Raw genomic sequence first — 22,544 nt, 5'->3', positions numbered from 1 at the left:
TAGTTTTAATTCTTAAACAGACTATTGCAAATATAGACGAAATCTTTGACGGTACCCGGACAAATATTACAGAGGAATCCCGCCCTGCTCTGGTACTTTCAGAATAAAAGCTTCAGTGGTGTACACGACTCCAGTTCACATTGTAATGAGGCACATTTCTTTTATTTAGAAAATAAGTAACATATCAAACAGGATACTGCTCTGTTGATAGTGAACGTTTGAAAGATAGATGTTCAGAACTTACATGTAAGTAGGCCTAAAGCTACTCTTTGTAGTTCAATGTTGATCGCTTATGATAGCTCGTATTTACTGCCAATGTCACTCATTTTGAGATTGAGTGTGCACTAAACTACATATTTATGCTACTAAGAAATCTAGTCTGGTTCATTTATCCACATTCAATGAAGCTTTAATCTGTAGATTTGTAGAAACAACACATAATGTTCAGTGGAGATGACAGGAAAGCATAAGTGTTATTAATTACTATTACACATTACCATTATTCATAGGTGTATGTATATTTTGGGGTATATAACATTTTGAATAAACCTTTGTTTAATATAGAAATGCACAACCATAGCATAGGTATATTACTGATGATGTCTACTACCCACGGCTGTGAAAAAGAGACCACCATCACCACACACACAATCAGATTGCTAGAATAATCAGATAACCAAACAGTCAGCTCTGTTTTTGGTGGGTGAGTTTTTATGAGAGAAATCTGATCATCAAAAACACTTTTTGACACTTTGTGTCACTTTATTAGTGGATTTTTAGAGTGACTTGTATTTGGAAGACATAGTACATTAGATTTTAAGAACTTTTGTAGCGTTTTTTCTTTTTTGACAATAACAGAAATTGGATAATGAACAGATTTTTTGGTGTGCATGGAAACAACCACAGCTTCGCTATCGCTTGTGAGTGTGGATTACAATATGACCAGTAGATGTCCTCATTGTGCTTTAAATTATTCTCTCTTTTTGCCAGAATGACAAAACCATGTCTTCCTTAGTGGCTTATGAAGATTCAGACTCTGAAGATGAAAGCAAAACGTTTGATGGGGAGACTTCTGTTCCTTCTTCATCTTCAACCTGGACAAAGAAGGACGCTGCAGTTCCAATGTTTTCTGCGTCATCAACCTCCTCCTCCTCATCATCATCATCGTCATCATCAAGCCGTGTCTGTTACTCAGCTCTCAAACCAACGATAAATCAAAACTCATCTGTCAGTCTACTTGAAACTCATATGAAAAACACAACACCACAGACTCTACTTCACGTCCAGACTCATGCCAACTCGTCCAATGCCTCAAAAAGACAGCTTCCATCCTCTGTCAGACCTTATGTTCCCAAGAGACAGAGGCGTGCTCCGGTTGAGAGCGCTGAGCCGTCGGATGCGCCAGAGCACATCCAAAGAGAGGAGAGGCCGGTTCTCTCAGACGTGTCCCCCACAGTTAAGCAGTGCCTGTCCCAGAAAAGGCCAGTAGTGTCGGGGGTCCCCAGGAGGCTTCTCATGAACCTAGGAGGTCATCAGGGCCCAGTCAACACAGTCAAATGGTGTCCAGTCCCTCACCTCAGTCATCTGCTGCTGTCTGCCTCAATGGACAAGACATTTAAGGTAAGTCAAGTACCAATTGAAGGTTACAAATCTCCCACCAGAAAACTACATTCAGTACCTTTAACATCAACCAAGGCATTTGATGTCACATTTTAAAATGCTTTTTGTGTATAACATAACATCTGCTTGCTATCGTAATCATGTAAAAAAGAAAGAAATTGAGATGTTCATGTAGGAAGATGATATGAGGGTTAATGATGAAAACATGAACACAATAGAGGCAATAGCTGTCATCAGTATGTCATGTTAAGGACAACTGAGCTCTTATAGTGAGGGAGAGGATTCATTGATCAGCACAGATTCTTGATATACTTGATTATTGTCCCTGTGACTCACTTATAAACAAACTTGGAACACTTTCTTTAGAAACAAATCTGTCATTGTCGTCTTTATGTGTGTCACCACCCCTGAGATGCCTCCTCCCTTTTATGGATCAAAACAATCCCTCATTTCCCCCGTTACAAAGGTCAAGCAATGCAGGAGCGTGCCACTGAATAAATGTGATGGCGGTGGGAAAAATCACTTATCCAGATTCTGAATAATGAATGACATAAATATGCATGAGGTGGCTCACACCTGGTGCAGCCATGCTGGGCAGATGGTGGGAGAGAGGACTTTGTACGCTCAAGTTTAGCTCCAAGGGCCGCAGACTGCCTCCGCTCTTCTCAGGCACATGCTACGTAAACATGAGCTCTGATCTTGTTTACTGACTTCAAGCCGTGCAATTTAAACAGTTCAAGTTTACAGGCTTCTGTGTTTCAAAGTAAAATGAAACAACATGCATACCAAAATACCCAAATTGTGAGTTTATTCAGTAGTCTACATCAGTGCTTTTCAGCCAGGGGTGCACACTTTCCAAGGTGACTTGGAACAGTCTCAGATTTGAAAAGAAGCTAACATTTTATATTATCTGATTAAAAATGCTGCAACTAATCGTGAATAGTCGACTACAAAAATAATTGTAAACATAATCGTTAACTGGACTATACAGATACACTAAATACTTTTTTTTAAAAATAAGAAATACTGCAATAGGACCATGTCAGTAAAGAGAAAACTTTATTTGATTCAACAATAATAAAGTTTATTCGTAAAAGATGTTCAGTTAATATACTTAACCTAAACATATACCTCTCAATGTTCAATAGAAATAATTGTTTAGTTGCACCTGTGATTGGTAGTAAATGTTGCATCTTTGTGGAGGATTCTGGACATTATATAATCAAAACAAGAATGTATAATAGTAATTAATTACCTTAAATGATACGAATCACTATTAATTGCTAGATTTTATTTAATTGTTGTTTTTCTCACATCATTTCTCTTCAAAAGTTCTAGGTCAGTAGTGGTTAGAGTGTTCTTTCACCAGCCTGACGGTCGGAGGTTTGTTGGTGTTGGTCGGAGGTGTAGATGATGCAGATTGGCCTCGTTATTAATGTAGAGTGAATTAATACTGCTGAAAATTGTAAAGCGACTTTGAGTGTCCGGAAAAGGCTAATGTACTAAGAATAATGGATCACTACTAATAATATGATTCCTTCTTTAATCAAGCAGCTCTCCTTAGGTTGTAACTGTCTGATATAATGAGCAGCTATTAAACCCGGCTTTAAATCAGTTTGAATCGCTCCAGCTGCTTAACAAATTACAGTTGTGCCATAAAACAATAGTGCTTTTAAATTGGCTTAATATTGGAATGCATTAACATTTTCTGAATTGTTCTGCCGCAGAGATTGTAAATGTAAGTGGGAGGTGGGTTTCAATTCAACATTAAACCGGTCTAACTTTATTATTACATATATTTGGCATTTCCAAACCAGTCCCATTAGGTTTGGTTCCGTGTCATTATTTAGAATCAACACCATACCACAAACGTTTTTCACCAGTTCAGTTTTTGAAATCTGTCTGAACCAATGCTTTTGTCATAAACACGTCATGAAAAGAAACTTGTTGCTGTGTAATCTTCCAAACAGGTTGATTTGTATGCACTTGTGGGTAATGTTACTGTTCTTATCAGTTTGTGGATGCAAAACAACTTTCTCCAGCTGAACTCAGACAAGACTGAAATAATTGTTTTTGGCCCACAGAAACAAAGAGAAAGTGTTAGCGGTCACCTCCAGAGTCTCGCTCTAAAACCTACAAACCAAATTAGAAATCTGGGGGTATTAATGGACTCAGACTTGAACTTTAATAGCCACGTCAAATCAATAACATCAGCAGCTTTTTACCATCTAAAAAACATTGCCAAAATCAAAAATATAGTGTCAAAACCAGATTTAGAGAGACTTATCCATGCGTTTGTCTCCAGTAGATTAGACTACTGTAACGGCCTGTTCACTGGCCTCTCCAAACGAGCTGTAAAACAGCTGCAGTACATCCAGAACGCTGCTGCTCGGGTCCTGACTAGAACCAGGAAGTACCATCACATTAGTCCTGTTCTCAGGTCTCTGCACTGGCTCCCTGTGGCTCAGAGAATAGACTTTAAAGCAGCTCTGCTTGTGTACAAGTCTCTCCATGGCCTAGCACCAAAGTACATCTTGGATATGTTAGTGCCATATGAACCATCTCGGACTCTGAGGACCTCAGGGACCGGCCTCCTGCTGGTGCCAGAGTCAGGACTAAACATGGGGAATCTGCGTTTCAGTTTTATGCAGCTAAAATCTGGAACAGTCTTCCTGAAGATGTGAGACAGGCTTCTACTCTGACAATGTTCAAATCTAAGCTAAAAACAGTTTTGTTTAGCTGCGCATATGACTGAAAGGATTTTTTCTTTGCACTCTTCTCTTTTGTTTGTGATTTTATTAGTTTAGACAATCAGTTGGATTGATAATTTTATAATTTAGTTAATTTTATTGTATTTCTGTTTCTGTAATTTCTTTGTGATTTGAATGCATTTTCCCTGCTGTGTGAAGCACTTTGAATTGCCTTGTGTATAAACTTGCCTTACCTTAAAGTAAGGTTCCTTATAAGGCATTAATAAGCATTAGTTATTTGTCTATGTACTTATGAGGCATATACTAGCGTTTGTAGATGGCTTATAATACTTTATAAATGTTAATAAGCCATTAACTTAACCAAAGTGTGTTAATATACAAAGAGCATTAATAAGCTGCTTGTTAATTAATAAGCTGCTTTTTTCAGGAACAGGTCAAATTGTGGCGGGTCTGTAGATGACGGATGATATTTTTTTAATTCATTACCTTTTGTCCCGTCTGATGAAAAAAAAAAAAAAAAAAATCAATCATTCTAGGATGATTGTTCTCCAACAGGGTCAGTTTGTTCTCCAAACCCACAAAGAAAAGAAAATGTTTTTTCCCAAATAATTGCAACTAAGTTCAGGGATGTGGGCGGGGATAGGGGGTAGATGGAAACAGGAATTGGGAAAGTAAACAAATGATGAGGTTAGAAAGCTCATTAAAGTTTATTTTTACGAATATGTCCCCTTTAAATGCTAGTAAAAGTGTTGTAAAAGAAGTAACTAGCGTTGTACAAATAGTTTGCTAAAGAACCGTATTTTCAACCGTTACTCATGATCCTAATATTGTCATCCATCGTCATTATTGTTCACCACTACTTCCATTTTTTTTGCTGCATAAAATACAAGCGCTTTTGTTGATATGTTTTAGAAATGAATCCTTAAATTAATAGATGCCCGGCTCTGTGAAGCGTGCCACAGTCTAATTAACATCCACTCTTTTGTCTCATTCTTTGTTGCTTTCTTCATGTTTCTCGAGCTCCCCCTTTGTCACCTCCTCAGACCTGCGTTTCATCCCGCTTGTCACTATGACGACGGCAAGTGTGTGGCGGTCAAAGATACCCCACAAAGACAATATAGTTTTAATTACAGATAACGTAATCAAGAAGAAACCCAGTAGTGTTGGATTGTGCGCTGTTGTATGTTGTGCGTGTGAATATTAAAAAAGGCATCGAAAAGTCAAGGCCAAATGGACTATTTTCCCTGCGCTGTGGGAAAATCTAATGTCGAAATGTGGAGTAGTGTAGACGAAATGCAGATATGACGTTGAAGTGTCATGAAAAGAAGAAATGTCATACTTATACAGTATTTGTGAAGGTGGGACAAAAGAAACAGAATGTAAGAAAGACAATTATGAAGATGAATCTTTCTGTAGATAGTTATTTAGTGTGTGGTTTTCAGAATGATGTCAAATCAGGACCATTATGATTATTGTGAGTTATAGTTCATTTGTAATCTTCCATTATCAGGGAATTTGATTCGGGCTCAATTCTTTGGGACCCAATTCAAAACGCTTAAATAATTTGAACGACAAATATTAATCTATCTTTAATCTGGCAGGCTAAAACAAGACTTTGAAGTATGTTAATATGGTTAAAAAATAAATAAAAAAACTGTTTCAGCCATTATTTTTTATATGATTCAATGCTTTTGTTTTGTCTAATTAAATGTCATCAGTTTGTTACTTGAACTTGTAGGTGCACGATGTAACTTTTCTGGTGGCTGCTCGTCTCCATGGAGATGTTATTGCAGTGTTTGACATCACACATACAGTATCTGTCTCGCAGTCCCTTTTATCACAGTTGTTTTCTTGCTCAAAAATACCTTGAAAATCATGCATTCCAACTGTGAGCGGGGTCTGCTCTCCACAGATCTGACCTGCAACTTTGCCTTTGTTGTCTCCAGGTACATGAGTTAAATGCCATACAGTGCAACATTTTTGGAGCAAAGCAAAAACATACATAGGGCACTTTTTTAGCAAACACGTTTACTTTACGCTTTACTCAGTCGGTTGCCATGGCGAAGCAGTAGCATAGTTTTGTCATTCGGCTCTTTCTGCTGAATGCCCTTCCTGTCAACAGCACGTTATCTGTCCAAGTGCTGAAAAGTGCTGAAAAAGCTCACTTCCTGTATGATTTGGCATTCAACATAAGATGGCAGTGTTTCCCTCCCAATTGTAGTCGTGTTGTAAGCGTTCTAAGTGAGCTCTCGCTGTCTCCTGCTCCTGGGGGCCCCTCTCACATTCTCTTTGTGCTGCAGGTAAATTTCCAGGCTCTGTCTCTGCACTTGGAGGAGAGGAGTGTTAATAATGAATCACAGAGGAAGTTGTTCAAAGGGAGTGAGTGCGCGAGCAGGGAGCAGCTGACGCGCTCACCTAACAGGGCTTCAGTCTGGAGAACAACCAAACTGTTCTGCAAATTCATCGACTCTCATCTACAGGAGAGGGCGCTGTTACGGGCAACCGGCACCAAACCAGTACGAAAAGTGCTGAAATGTAGTGCTAGCATCACACACAAACAAAAAAATGACACTTCTTAACCGTGCAAGTTTCAATATAATGTTTGATCACATCTTTTTGCAGCTTTTTCGTAATACACCTGGTGTTCCAATTTAAACAACGTTGTCAATATTTTATTGAAGAAACCTTTACACATTCTGAACGTTCTATTGGACTGTACTGTGTCTCTGTCATTCTCAGTTTGTCCTCCGTGCCTCATCAGATTAGTTAAAATGGAAATTCAAGAGCAATTAGGCAAAAAATGTGTCAACAAATTAAAAAAAAAGGGACATTTAACTTTATTGCAACTTAAAGGTGGTATGGACGATTTTTTCCAGCAATTTTTTCATCATATTTCCTCGTGGCGTGGATAAATCATTTGTCCTGCCACGTATCAATCATAAAACGCACCTACCGCTCACCTGCAGCCGCGTCAGGCTCGTCCCCACGTTTCCGCGTGCCTAAGCGCATGGATCTATCATAATATAGTTCCCTCAGTGTACGGGGCAAAATGAAGACGGAGAAAGACAGTTCGAGCTGACGCAGAAGTGGACAGAAATCTACGGGAGACGAGAGATGCGATGCGCTCTGTTGCGCTAATAAACAAACGCACGTGTGTGTTGTATCGGTCCGCACGGGGGAGTGCGCATGCGCACTTCCGCCTGCGTTCTCAAATCGCCGAAAAATCGTCCATACCGCCTTTAACATACATTTTTGGGCCTTGCTTTTAATATTTGTATCGGCAAGAATGTAGAAGCAAGACAAGTATTGGATATTTGTATCGACTATTTAAAAAAAAAACATATTGAGCCATCCCTTTTAATGAGATGGGAGCAGGGAGTATGCGGGTTGTTAATTTGCAGATTTTTCGTGTAGTTGATTAATTTTATTGAGATGATGGACTTTTTTATGATGTGATAAAAGAACATTACACATTAGATAGTCGTCACATGAATAGTTTTTGCAAGTCAGAGGAGTCTTGAATGCCTTGAATGTCCTCTGGTGACAAGAGAAACATTTTCTTTACAGCCATTTCCATTTTAGCTTCAGATTTACGTGTCCATCTGTTCAGCACCACGGAGAGCACCACTGAGCCAAGAACAGCAGCTTTGTGATTCGGTTTATTTCTTTTCCCAACACCATGTTACTACTACTACTACTACTACTACACTACTGCTACTACTACTACACTACTACTACTACTACTACTACTACTGCTACTGCTACTGCTACTACACTACTACTACTACTACTGCTACTACTACTACTACTACTACTACTGCTACTGTTACTACACTACTACTACTACTACTGCTACTGCTACTGCTACTGCTACTACTGCTACTACTACTACTACTACTACTACTACTACTACTACTACTACTACTACTACTACTACTACTACACTACTGCTACTACTACTACACTACTGCTACTACTACTACTACTACTACTACTACTACTACTACTACTACTACTACTACTACTACTACTACTACTACTACTACTACTACTACTACTACTACTGCTACTGCTGCTACTGCTACTGCTACTGCTACTACTACTACTATAACTACTACTACTACTATAACTACTACTACTACTACTACTACTACTACTACTACTACTACTACTACTACTACTACTACTACTGCTAATATTTTTACCATATCTACTTCAACTTTCTATCAGTGCACTAAATAGTCTTTTGATAGTCAAAACTATAGTGTGGCATTCTTGTACATTTTCTTTGTTACCAGACTAATTTAAGCTTATTCCTTGCTAGTATTTTATGGATTTCATATTGATTGGAATGTATTTTAAATTATGTTCAAACATTTTTTGAACATAATTTAAAATACATGTTTGTAAAAAAAAATATGTTCTACCCTTTTTATCGCAATAAACTGTACTACTGTTCATTGTCCATCCCTTATACATACAGTATACATTTTAGAACTCACCCTTTTCCTAACTGACCCCTCTTCTAATGTGCTTTACTCTGTGTTAAGACTGTTGTGTTGTTGCCTGTGTTGGAGGTGTGGGACGGAGCAGAGAGCGGCCGCTGCCTCCGGCTCTACACCTGTCACTCACAAGCAGTCAGAGCAGCCTGCTGGAGCACCCACGGGAGACACGTCCTCACTGGGTCCTTCGACAACTCTGCAGCGCTCACAGATGTCGAGACAGGTCAATTACACTCACACACATCCAGCAATTGAGTTGGATCATGAGTGATATTTATTATTAAGTGTTGGGCAGCACAGGGTTTTTCATTGTGCAGGTTCTGTGTCTAATATCATGTGTGTCTTTGTTGTCCAGTTTCCTTCACTAGCGGGTGAAATGCAGATAACTAATTTCTCTGTGGGGACAAATACTTAGTGATAAGGTCTGTATTCTTTGAGCATAATAACGGTGTGTAACTCGGGGCGTCCTCACACTGTCAGGCTGAGGGATGTCCTTACGGTGAAGCCCAGTCTCTGACAGCGGTAATATTACAGTAAGTGAGGGATAATGGACAGTTTGGTGCATAATATCAGCTGATATAATTGCAGTATATTATGTATACTTTTTATCTTTCCGGATTCCGTAATGGAAGATTTGCATTTAGATTAGATCTACCACTGCCAGATTTATGACATGCAAGTCACAATTCATTTGTTTTGTTTGCATTTTGAAGGAAAACATTAAAGACTATAAATGTCAAAAATGACAATGAAACGGCTTTTTTTTAGTTGATTAACTTCCTTTTACCGCCTTTGTTTGGCTACTGATTATTTTGTTAAGTGTATTTATACACTTTGAACCAGCTATTTCAGTGTTGCCCAGCTAGGGGTACATGGACCCCTGGGAGATTTTAAAAGTCAAAGTCAGTCATGAATATTTTGAGAATTTTGGACAAATATCATTCAAGAAGTGGCCATACTTGCTTGCCTGTGACCGATTACCTCTCCAAAGCTAAGCAGGACCAGGCCTGAGGGCCTGGTTCGTACCACTGGAACACCAGGTGCCACAGTGGGGTGCTAGAGGAAACTTGTTGTGTCCTTAGGCAAGACACTTATTGCCAAGTAGAGCGCTTTGAGTGCCTTGAAGGTGGAAAAGTGCTATAAAAATACACTAATAAATAATAGTAAATAAAGAAAAGACATCAAGACAAATATAGTGAATTTGACAATTTATTTGACAATAAATCACTATAATAAACACATATATTTCACCCTGGAGAGACTCAGACAAACACAGAAAGGACCGTTTAGCGAGCTTTATCACGTGGGTTATTTGGCGCTCAGACCCCGGCGGAAGACATTGCGATCATGGGCACTCCATAATCTAATTGTATTAGATGTCTCCCCCCAGGGCCTGGAGACTGGTGGTGGTAGATATGGGGAAAAGGTAGAAAGGAGGATTAGGATGAGAGGGATGCAGAGGAGAAGGAGGGAAGGTGGTGGGTCCCAGTACGGTCTAAAGGGACCGAGCCAACTGCATGAGGGTTCAAATGGGACCGGCTGTGCGCTGATTGGGAGCAGAGGAGGTGCGCCGTGCCACGGGGAGGAGTGACTTAGGTGCGTTGAATGAGGATGGGGAGCAGGTGCGAGGGACAATGTCCCGGGAGTACCCTGCCCTTAGACCCTCCTTCTCGGCCAAGAAAAACTACAAAAAACCTCCTGGGAAAGTAGAAACCTGGAGGAGTTCCACGCGAAGGAGGGATCTGACTCCCACAGACGGACAGGCGGACGCCTGGCTTGGGTGCCTTATTTGAGGCTGGGGAGCAGGTGGCCCTGGCGTAGCAGTGGACGTAGATGGTTGGAGTTAGGTCTCCCAGACTGAATTGATGCAGGCGTCATTTGCGAGACAATGTTTGGGAAGCACTCAAGACAAAAAAGGTTGGGAACCACTGGTTACATAATTACTGCTCTAACTACAGTTCTAAACCAAGACGTGAACAGCCCGTCCTCCAGGTGACAGTGAGACATTTATAGAGACATATTACCTGCACTACCAAGTAAGACAACAACAATTAGGTCTAAAATACGTATAAGCTCTAAGCTCTAATAAGTGTAAGCTCTGATTGATCCAAAGAGGTGAAGCCCTGTGGCCCCTCCATATCACAGCCCCCTCCAGCTGACCTGCTCCTGTGTCACTTCCCCCGTGTGAGAGGATCGAAAGTGTCAATACAGCATTCAGAGAGCAGCAGGCCGACCTATTAACACCCTGAGTTCAGCTGAGCCCACACCATGTGAGCCCATACTATGTGACCCCACACCATGTGAGCCCACACCATGTGACCCCACACCATGTGAGCCCATACCATGTGACCCCACACCATGTGAGCCCACACCATGTGACCCCACACCATGTGAGCCCATACTATGTGACCCCACACCATGTGAGCCCACACCATGTGACCCCACACCATGTGAGCCCATACCATGTGACCCCACACCATGTGAGCCCACACCATGTGACCCCATACCATGTGACCCCACACCATGTGACCCCACACCATGTGAGCCCATACTATGTGACCCCACACCATGTGAGCCCACACCATGTGACCCCACACCATGTGAGCCCATACCATGTGACCCCACACCATGTGAGCCCACACCATGTGACCCCATACCATGTGACCCCACACCATGTGACCCCACACCATGTGACCCCATACTATGTGACCCCACACCATGTGAGCCCACACCATGTGACCCCATACTATGTGACCCCACACCATGTGAGCCCACACCATGTGACCCCACACCATGTGAGCCCATACCATGTGACCCCACACCATGTGAGCCCACACCATGTGACCCCATACCATGTGACCCCACACCATGTGACCCCACACCATGTGAGCCCACACCATGTGACCCCATACCATGTGACCCCACACCATGTGACCCCACACCATGTGACCCCATACTATGTGACCCCACACCATGTGAGCCCACACCATGTGACCCCATACTATGTGACCCCACACCATGTGAGCCCACACCATGTGACCCCACACCATGTGAGCCCATACCATGTGACCCCACACCATGTGAGCCCACACCATGTGACCCCATACCATGTGACCCCACACCATGTGACCCCACACCATGTGACCCCACACCATGTGACCCTTCATCATGTGACCCCACACCATGTGACCACATGCTCAGTACATGTATCTGACTGAATACATGTTGGCAGCTATTGTTTTGGGGATATGAAAAATAATTTACTATTACTGACACCATGACCACGCACCAGCTCAATCCTTAATTTTTATCTTTTCACATTGAATACATTACCTCTCCTTTAGCATGTGACCAGCTTTGTAAAATCAAACTTTCGTATTAAAAAAGTAAATAAATAAACTAGGTTCACTTTTTTGCTGTATATTGAATTAAAAAGACTTAATTTTGCTTCTAATATTGTCACAATTATTTTTTTATATTTCCTACAATTATATTGTGACCTCAATAATCATGTTTTTTCATTAACCAAATATTAATCTGCAATAAAAAAAATTAAAAAAATAAAGTTTAGCACTAGCAATTTTACAACTCTTTGCAGTATTACTAGACTCTCAACCATGTTTTTGCTCGTCATATTGTCACCTGAATATAATTATATATAATTATATTAGAATAATCCCCCAAAATATTGAGATCTAATTTGTTTTTCAATATTGCCCGCAAGTGCACTATGATTATACATGGCTGCTTTTTTTGTTGTTGCTATAAAGTCCTTATAATGAAAAAAAAAAAATGTTCCATGTGATTCTGCTCATCCTGAGGACACAATGCTGGTGCTACAAGCAAATAAGCAGCACTCTGAGGCTGCACCCCAGAAGAACATGTCATTTGTCGAATAGTAATATGGAGCTGAGTATTCCAGCTGGACTATGCTTCTTTTGACCGTGTAAAGCTCTTAGCGGCTGTGCGACATCTGAGTCTCCCACAACGCAAAGGGATTTCCACTGCTCCTCACGCTTATAACACACAAGGATTTATCCCTGCTCTGTGACGTTGACAGAATGACAATAGAGACAAGTGAGAAGTTAATGAGCTTCTTACATTTATAACATCTATCTCTATAGCAGTTCCACCAGAGCCGCAGAAAGTCAACGTTGTACTCAGTCACGCAGTCACGTTGTCACGTTGTCAGCCAGCTGACCTTGTATAACATACTGCAGTTGTAAAGTGTGAACATCACGCGCTCGGCATGTCAAGATGATGTGGTTAGAATAAGTAAGTCATAGCATATTATAAACTGTAAAATTATGAACATTTTAGATGCAAAACTAGTATTTTACAACTCAACAAATAAATAGATGCAAGTAAACCAAATTGTAAAGGGCTTTTTTCCTGTGACTTTTTTACTTTTATCATTCCGAAAGTTTGATTTCACAATGTGAATGCAACATGTCCACTGTTGTTTTAACATGATGTATGTCACTTGCTGTGGCCAGAAGTACAAAACAAATTTACACTTTTACAAAATATTTAAACGTGCATGTTGGACTCCACCAGCCTTTGTCACCAGTTCTGTTCACAGTTTTTATGGACAGAATTTCTAGGCGCAGTCAGGGGTCGGAGGGTCGGAGGGTGTCCGGTTTGGGGACCACAGGATCTCATCTCTGCTGTTTGCAGACGATGTTGTCCTGATGGCTCCATCAAACCTGCAACATGCACTGGGACGGTTTACAGAGTGTAAAGCGGCTGGGATGAGAATCAGCACCTCCAAATCAGAGGCCATGGTTCTCGACCGGAAAAAGATGGCTTGTCCTCTTCAGGTGGGTGGGGTGTCCTTGCCCCAAGTGGAGGAGTTCAAGTATCTCAGGGTCTTGTTTACGAGTGAGGGAAGGATGGAGCGAGAGATCGACAGGCGGATCGGTGCAGCGTCTGCAGTGATGCGGTCGCTGCATCGGACCGTTGTGGTCAGGGCCGGCCCAAGCCTTCAGGGGGCTCTAAGCAAAAATATTTTTGGGGGCCCTCACCACGTCATCAGAATCAGTTTTATTGCCATTGTCAGTGAACAATTCACATATGGGAACTTTCTTCAACGCAAACAAAGCGCACCAAAACGCCAGGGCGTCTGTTTGCCATCTAGGTATATTCTCAGTACCTCAAAAACTCAAATATTGTAATATAATTTAAATCCCACAATGCAACTTGGTATTCTGCTGACATCATTCCTACTCCCTGTACAAATAACACACCACCCAGATATGTTTTTGGGCGTATTTGTGGGCGTTAAGGGTCTACAGCCAGTGTATTCTGGTGCATTTTAATGTGGTCCAGCCGGCTAAAGTAAGAGTAAAATGTTGAGGTTGTAATGCTGTAAAATGATGATGAGATGAAACTGTGCCAGATGACTAAAATGACTAAAGCCAGTTATTAATACATTAGTGTACTTAATTACTCAATACAGTATTGGCTATGAAAAATAATTATGGTCAAATTGTTTTCATAACAAAATAAATGTACCTAAAACATAATTTTGTTCAATTTGTTGAATACTAAGTCAAATACCATAACAAACTATGAACCACCGGAGGGCCACAATGTATTTGTTAATACTAATTAACATTGATAACTAATGTTCTTATTAGACAATTAAAGCAATCACCACTTAACATGGAGGAATGGACTGCAATAGCGCTCACTCATCATAACATAACACAAGGAAGGTCAAGTAAAAACTGACCAAACATCAGCAGAACTACAAATATGACATAATTGATATAAGTTAAAATGTACATTCTCTATTTTACTGAAATGTAAAAGTAATTGTTATCCTTACTAATTTATCTTTTACTGCTCCAAACTGTTCGTTCTTGCCAAAGTGCTGAAACAAGTTGTATTAAATTAAACAAATGGCATAAGCATTGCTTGATTAACAATTAACACTGATAAAACTAGACAGTGCAAAAATGTTAATTCCCAGAGAACGAACAGAACTAGAACTGAAGGTCCAAACCTAGCTATAGTGAAGCGACTGCGTTTCTGCAACTTTGCCACTTTTATATACAAATATATAATATTATTATATAACAGACCTAATTATAATATGTCTGGTTATTTTCACTATGAATTTATTCTAATTTATAACAGTCTAATGGTGCTTTTTAAATAAATTGAAAAGTTTTATTGCTCTATTAAAAGTGAATTAGAATGTTAACGTTTGTTCTGATCAGAACATCACACACACTAGACTCTGACTTTCCTCTGCGTGAAACAATGCTGCAATGTGATTGGCTGATTGACCTTAGTAACGGAGTGCGCCTATTAGTGAATGGGGCATAGACGCCACCTCACCGGCCTCACCTGCAGCTAACACTACCGAGGGTAAATGTTATGCTTAATATCCTTCATTCAGACATATTATGCGTGGTGCTCGCTAACATGACAGACTCATGTACTTTGAAACAGCAGAATTAACCGTCTCTTTGTACGATAAGTTCAATATCTGGAAAGTGTTGTTACGTTTGCAATTTCTTTACATCGTCAAGTCGTTTCTTTAGTTTTTCGGCTTCTGGACATGATGACCACGTTCTGTTGTGTTTATGTTTTGCTCGCGATCTCCTCGCGCACAATGAAGTTGCCCAATCAGCGCAGGTTTGGTGTCTTGGTTGCCAGATTGTCATTACAAAAAAAATGTGATTTGTGCGTTATATGTTACTGCTGTGTGCGCTGCCGCGCTACTATGGCACTAGTGGCGCACGCTCATAATACATCCATGCGCACGCTGCGCTTGCACTTCGCATAAGACGGGTTGCCAGATTGGGGGCCCTATCAACGCCTCGGGGCCCTACGCGGCTGCTTAGTTTGCTTATAGGCTGGGCGGCCCTGGTTGTGGTGAAGAAGGAGCTGAGTCGAAAGACAAAGCTCTCGATTTACCGGTCGGTCTACGTTCCTACCCTCACCTATGGTCATGAGCTTTGGGTAGTGACCGAAAGAACAAGATCGCGGATACAAGGGGTCACACGGGAGGAGCTCGGAGTAGAGCCGCTGCTCCTCCACGTGGAGAGGAGCCAGCTGAGGTGACTCGGGCATCTGTTCCGGATGCCTCCTGGACGCCTCCCTGGGAAGGTGTTTCGGACATGTCCCACCGGGAAGAGGCCCCGGGGAAGACTCAGGACACCCTGGAGGGACTATGTCTCTCGGCTAGCCTGGGAACGCCTCGAGATCCCCCCGGAGGTGTTGGAGGAAGTGTCTGGGGAGAGGGCAGTCTGGGAGTCCCTGCTTAGACTGCTGCCCCCGCGACCCGGATAAGCGGAAGAAAATGGATGGATTCTAAGGTTGAAACATTTTACCTGCGTAGTAAATCATTTTTCCAAAAATATTCTAATAGAAGCGGAAACAAAACAAAGCTGAAACATTTAAACAAAAGTGGAAACATTTTAATATTTTTTAACAAAAAGTTTAAATCATTTAAAATAAACATGCATCAGTTCTGGCTTGAAAGACTCTGGGCAGACTTTCTTTTTAGTGCTTACGATTATATTCGGACTAATCACAATTATCAAATAACCAAATAGTCTTGACATCCCTAATTGTGACACTAAAAGTTTATTTTGTGAAATGCCCCATATTTGTGCTTTCATAAAATACTTTGGAAGCTGTGCACTGTCCCTTTAAGTGACCAGACCAATTAACAGAGAAGCTGAACCATGCATAAGCCTTTACGCATTCAGAATGAGCCTTACTTTCTCTGCTATCCAAGCACTTGTTTCTGTGTCCAATTTAATTTGTACAGTCCTCCCCTCCGTCCCCGCGGGCCGCCGACTCGGTGCCGTCTTGCTGCCTCTCCTGAATGGTAATGGAGCAGGGAGGATACGGAGCAGGGCCAGGTTAAGACACACGCCGACTAAATCAAAGGACGCAGAATACATTTAGACCAAAGGATCTGCAGATGTGGAGGAGAATACATGAATTTTAACCGGCGCACGACTGTGCAAGGGAAATCATTGGCAAAGGCCCTGTCAGGATAATTACCAGATCAACTTATCAAATATATATATATATATATATATATATTTATATATATATATATATATATATATATATATATATATAATTTTATATATATAATTATATATATATATATATATATATATATAATTATATATATATATATATATATATATATATAATTATATATATATATATATATATATATATATATATATATATATATATATATATATATATATGACGTAAGGCGCTGGTACAGCTGGCAGCCCGGTGTAAACGCTCTCTCTTCTTTCTCACACTTATTGTGCTTTATCTCCTATATTTTGTAAATATAGTTAGTATATTTTTTCTATTTTACTGTACGATAGGGACACGCGCTGGAATAGTTTTTTAATTCAACTGTTTTTGACTTTTTTCGGCTGGATTTGAGCGTTTTTCGTTGCGTTCGTTGTGTTGTTGTGACGTGAGCTAGCTCCGAGCGAGCCCACCAGCCCCCCCGCGCCCTCCGGCCGCGCTAAAGTACGGCGTGTCGTCGGTACACGTTTATATACACGTTTATATGAAAGAGGAACTTCACGAACGATCGGGACACGCACTGGAATCGCTTTAAATTAACTTGTTTTGACTTTGTTCGGCTGGATTGAGTGTTTTCGTCGTGTCGTTGCGATGTGTCTTGGCTCTGAGCCCCCCGGCTCCGGCCCCGCCCCCCGGCTCCGGCCCCGCCCCCCGGCTCCGGCCCCGCCCCCCGGCTCCGGCCCCGCCCCCCGGCCGGCGCCGTACCGCGTTTCCACAAAGGAGGAACTCATGAAACTGTGGAGAACAGTCGTCTTACCCGGAGAGCGTCACGTTATCCCGTCGCAATACTGACCTAACCTAATACTGATGTGCAATTCTGTCGTATGTGCAATTGCTGTTGGAATTCATGTGCAATTCATGTGCAATTACTGTGAAATTCATGTGCAATCTATGTGCTGTCGTGACACATATTCATGTGCAATTACTGTCGGGATCACATGCAATGGTATTTATTTATTTATTTATTTGTCTATGGGAGTTTTTATTTATTTATAGGAGATCTTCTACTGAAAGTGTTTTTCAGACTTCCTATAAGTGATCTGTTCTTCTGTATCTACCTCTGTGTCTACCTGCGTTGCACCAATGAAATTTCCCCATGTGGGACAATAAAGGAATATCTTATCTTATCTTATATATATATATATATATATATATATATATATATATATATATATATATATATATATATATATATATATATATATATATATATATATATATATATATATATATATATATTTTTATATATATATATATATATATATATATATATATATATATATATATATATATATATATATTTATATAATAAAAGTCTACAACTCTGCTTAATATTTAGTTTGTACCTGACATCTAAGAAAAGAATATCAAGTAAACAGGCACTAGAGAACCAGATAAACTTCACTCACATTTATCACTGATGATTACCTTTCTGTTAGTGTGTTCAGGAAAGGAATAGTTTTGAGTTAAAGTGGCCTTTATCTCCCCCTGCTAAGCTCTGTCGGATCAATGAAGGATAAACTACTTTCACTTTTACCATATAAATTTAATTTGAGAAAAAAAAAAGAGGCAAAGACACATTTTATCAGCTGCTGCCCATAATTCTGCCAGTGTAGTAAAGCGATTATTAACCTCCTGAAAGACGACTGATGTATGAACTGCTGAACAAATACAAGAATTCTATGCCTTTCAGAACATGTTTGAGCTCGCCCACTCGCCCCTCGCCCACTCGCCCCAAAAAGTCCACTCATGCACGTCCCATGCATACGTGCAAAAGTGCCCAAGAAGTGTGTAAATGTATGGTTTATGATATGAAAAATGAGAAACATTGCTTGTGCTTCGGAATATTCTTCTTCAACCGACCTATTTTTCACCCAGTTAACATTGACGAAAAGTCAACAACATTTGCATACCTCTAAAATCTACATTCTGGCTCTCTCCTTTTTCTAAAATTAAAAAAATTGGTGCGTCAACACCCCAATGTTCAAAATATCCACTGCAAGAAAATTATATTTGATCATGCTTTCTGTAGCAGTATATTGGACACCAAAATGTATTATTGTGACAGGCAGTTGGTTTGTCCTCAGGCAGTGGGACAAACCAATCCCTGTGCCCACCACATGCAGCGTCTGGAAGATGGGCTTTAGAACACACTGTAGCAGCAGAGATGTTAGATTAAGTTTTACAGCTGCACAATAAAGTCTTTAGAGTAGAAAACGCTTGCGGCTATGTCAACATGCACTGAAATAATGAGCCACAGTGGGGCAGGGCTTGTCCCATACTACAATGTGGGTTGTTTATATATTTAGCTAAAGTGCCAGTATGTTTCAGTCCTTCTACAGCTGAGATTGTCGTGACTTTGAGCCCTATGTCTCCTCAGCTCAAACGTATCTTGAGTGAGTGAGAGCGTTTCGTGTCATGCATTCAATCCTGGTACTTAAGTCTTTCACAGAGACTTTCCCAGGACGGGTCATTTCAGATTTCCAGTGGTGGAAGAAGTACTCAATTTTGTTACTTTAGTAAAAGTACAGATACAGGAGCAAAATATTTGGTAACAACAGTAGCAATTCCATTTAATTAAAAAAAAACATTTCACCTGTGAGTTTTATATATTTTTGTCTGAGTAAAGTCAGCACTTGAATTTAAAACATGTATGTAAGATATCACCATGAATGTGCTAAAAAAAATTATCCCTCAAACCAAACAGAAAGTCAGTCCAGTTCCATGACAGTTGAAACGTCTTACATTTAAAAAATAACGTCCAGATGACCACCCTTAAATCGTTTTCTAAAATGGAACACTCCAGGACAAATGAGGGATTACACTGACCTATATCACAAACAAGCAAACAAACAAACAAACAAACAAACAAACACGTTCTGTCAGTTTTAGAACCTTAGTGTGATTGCAGTTCTTGTGACCAGTTTTTTCTATTGATTCCCCTTTATTCTCATAAGAAATATCTGAAAGGTAAAGTCAAATGTTGAACCATTAAATGGGTTTTGTGACTAAACCCTAGAACTCGCCATATACAAAACTCTGCATTTTAATAATATGTATTTTATACTTCTTCGAAACAGGATGTTGTTGTTGTAATCCCTCATTTGGACAGAAGTGGTTAATGGTAAAAAAGGTTTCAAAGGGAGTCATCCAGACACTGTTTTTGTAAACATTGTGTCCATTTGTGTTAAAATGATTGGTCTTTGAACACTGTGACATCTGAAACCCTGTCCTTTGTGCAGTCCTGTTATCCATGGTTTTCAAAATGATCAGAAATTCAAAACATTGTTATATCCTTAAGTCCTGATGATGTTGCATACAACAAGAAGGTGAAACACACAAATAGGCAACATTTTGAGGACTTTGCACCATTCAAAATATATCACATTTAGCATTGAATTCTTAATCGTTTCTAATTTCTCATTATTCTGAAAATCATGGACAGCAGCTTTTATGGATTTAATTCAAATCAAAATTTTCTCCTTCTTTTAAGTTGTACATACCAAAAGTCCCCTGCTCTAAGTATATGCTACAGAGTACTGCATTGAGCAACACTTCAGAGATGAACAGGCCTTGATGAGAAGCTGAGCTGATAATTACAGGTCTCTGTAGACTATGGGAGGCCTGGAGCATGCTTCTGTATGATCCACATTACAGGACAAGTGGCTCTGAACTCTGTTACCTGCTACTGCATCGCCCATCTGCTTCTCACCTTTCTCACTTGGTGTGAATGTGCTTGTGAATGTTACTCAGAGGCACCAACACATTTCTGCTTACATGTGTATGTGACATAAGCATTGCTTTTCCAAAAGGTTTTAAGAGTGTTTAACCATGTCCTAATTTATTTAATAATCTTCTCATTTACCCACTCAAATTTGCATGTTTGAGTCTTTTCTCCTGGAGTCAAGACTCTTCCTGCTTTCACCGATCACTGATACATGACCCCTGCTCTTACTTAATTCTCTTTTTTCTTAAACTGTGATGCAAGTAGGAATCGACAGCGTCCTGTAGACATTTTAGTACAAAAGAAAGAAGAAAAACAAATAAGTTGGTGCCGTCATCATGATAACTCTACAGTAGACAAAAGCACAACATGTCTTCTTCAAACTCTAAAGATATTCTTCAAATATAGACAATTTACAATTTTAGAAGTATTTCTATTCAGTCTTTACAAACTGTACACTACCAAACCTGTCACTTTTCTCAACAGCACTTAAAATATATCATCACACCAGGCCCATATTTCACAACAAATTCAGCTCCTTCTTTTGCCCCCATTTTGGTCCCTTCTTCTCTCCCCCTCCTCTCCGGCTCATGACAGGGTGCTGATTATCTGACACATCAAACGAAAGATTTTCACAAGTGTTTTGGCCCGAGGTGTCTTTATCAAAATCAAATAAAACTGTAATCCTCCACAACAAAACCAAACCACTGAGAGCTTTCAAAATAATTACGTCTGACAGTGTGCGACCAAAATGAGCTCCCAGGGAAACGAGAAAAAAAAAAAGACGACTCAAAAGTGGTAGAGCACCTCGAGGTCTTGCTTAATTAATTTAACAATCAACAACGAGCAGATCCAGCACTTAGCCCAAATTGCTAAGGAGGAAAGTTGCTGCAGCCTGACCGCGCTTCACTTGTTTGAAAAGTCCAGTTCTCTTAGTCCACAGAGGAGATTTCTGTGGAGACGTCGGGTCTTGATTTGGAGGGAAAACGAGGATCCACCCAAAGCCTTGGTCCTGTTTTAATTCAAAGAGATTAATGAGCGCCGCGGAGGGAGGAGTAACTGTGTACACATGGGAACGGGAGATAGAACAGAGCTATAGGACAGAACATAACACAAGTATGAGCTGAATCTGCAGGTGTGCGGCAACAAGCAGCAAGTTCAGTTTAGTCTTTATTTGTCAGGCATCATGTCCAAATATCTTCATCTTACAAAAGCACAAATGAGCTATACTTTTTAAGATTAAGCTACTGCTACTTTATCTGTGGTACATCATCCTGTGTGGCTCCAGCTCCACCGTCTATCTATCGTCTGCCTGTCCGTCTGAGGGAGTCGGAGCTCTCTTTCCCTGAGGAACTCATCAAGATTTCTACTTTTTCCAAAAGTTTGTTAGTTTTTCCTGGCGAGAAGGAGTGTCTAAGGACAGGGGAGCTTAGGACATTTGTCTATGGACACGGGATGCTGGGACACTGCCAAGTCCCTATGAACATTGTTTAATCTGTTCTTTCACTTTCGTCCCTCGAGGCAACTGCTGTTGTGATTTTGGGCGTTGCAAAAATAAATTCAATTGCTTTGAATTTAATCTCCAGTCCCACAAAGTGACTTCATACATTAAAAATAATTAGGTGCTAAGTTTTGCTATAAAATTACAAATACAATTTAGCTTCACCAATGTCAATGCATTTGATGATCAAGATTCTAGGATGTGCCTTTTCTTTTTCTTTTCTTCTTATTTTCTATCTAAAAAAATACAAATTTAAAATAAAATCAACAAACAAACAATTAAACAAACAAGACAGGACCAAAAAGAAACACGTTGGGTAAAATTGAAAATAACAATTTTGGAACGTAAGGCATCCAAAGAAATAGAAAATTAAGGCAAACAAGGTCCAAAATATAAGTCCAGTTTAG

The 22,544-nt window shown here is 40.2% G+C and overlaps 1 protein-coding gene across 1 annotated transcript in view; it reads left to right on the top strand.

The window, feature by feature from the left end:
• Positions 1 to 189: 189 nt before the first annotated feature.
• The window catches only part of wdr25 (WD repeat domain 25), a 31,831-nt gene continuing 9,476 nt past the window's right edge, over positions 190 to 22,544 (top strand). The window contains exons 1-3 of the mRNA XM_072458100.1: positions 190 to 246; positions 991 to 1,620; positions 8,909 to 9,056. Coding sequence (XP_072314201.1) covers positions 1,003 to 1,620; positions 8,909 to 9,056 — 766 coding nt within the window. The 5' untranslated portion in view covers positions 190 to 246; positions 991 to 1,002. The remainder of the gene's footprint in view (positions 247 to 990; positions 1,621 to 8,908; positions 9,057 to 22,544) is intronic.

The sequence above is a fragment of the Eucyclogobius newberryi genome, unplaced genomic scaffold (assembly GCF_026437365.1).
Source record: "Eucyclogobius newberryi isolate DKJ021-1_F unplaced genomic scaffold, fEucNew1.0.hap1 SCAF_21, whole genome shotgun sequence".
In the NCBI taxonomy this organism is placed as follows: domain Eukaryota; kingdom Metazoa; phylum Chordata; class Actinopteri; order Gobiiformes; family Gobiidae; genus Eucyclogobius; species Eucyclogobius newberryi.
This window is presented reverse-complemented; position numbering and strand designations above follow the sequence as displayed.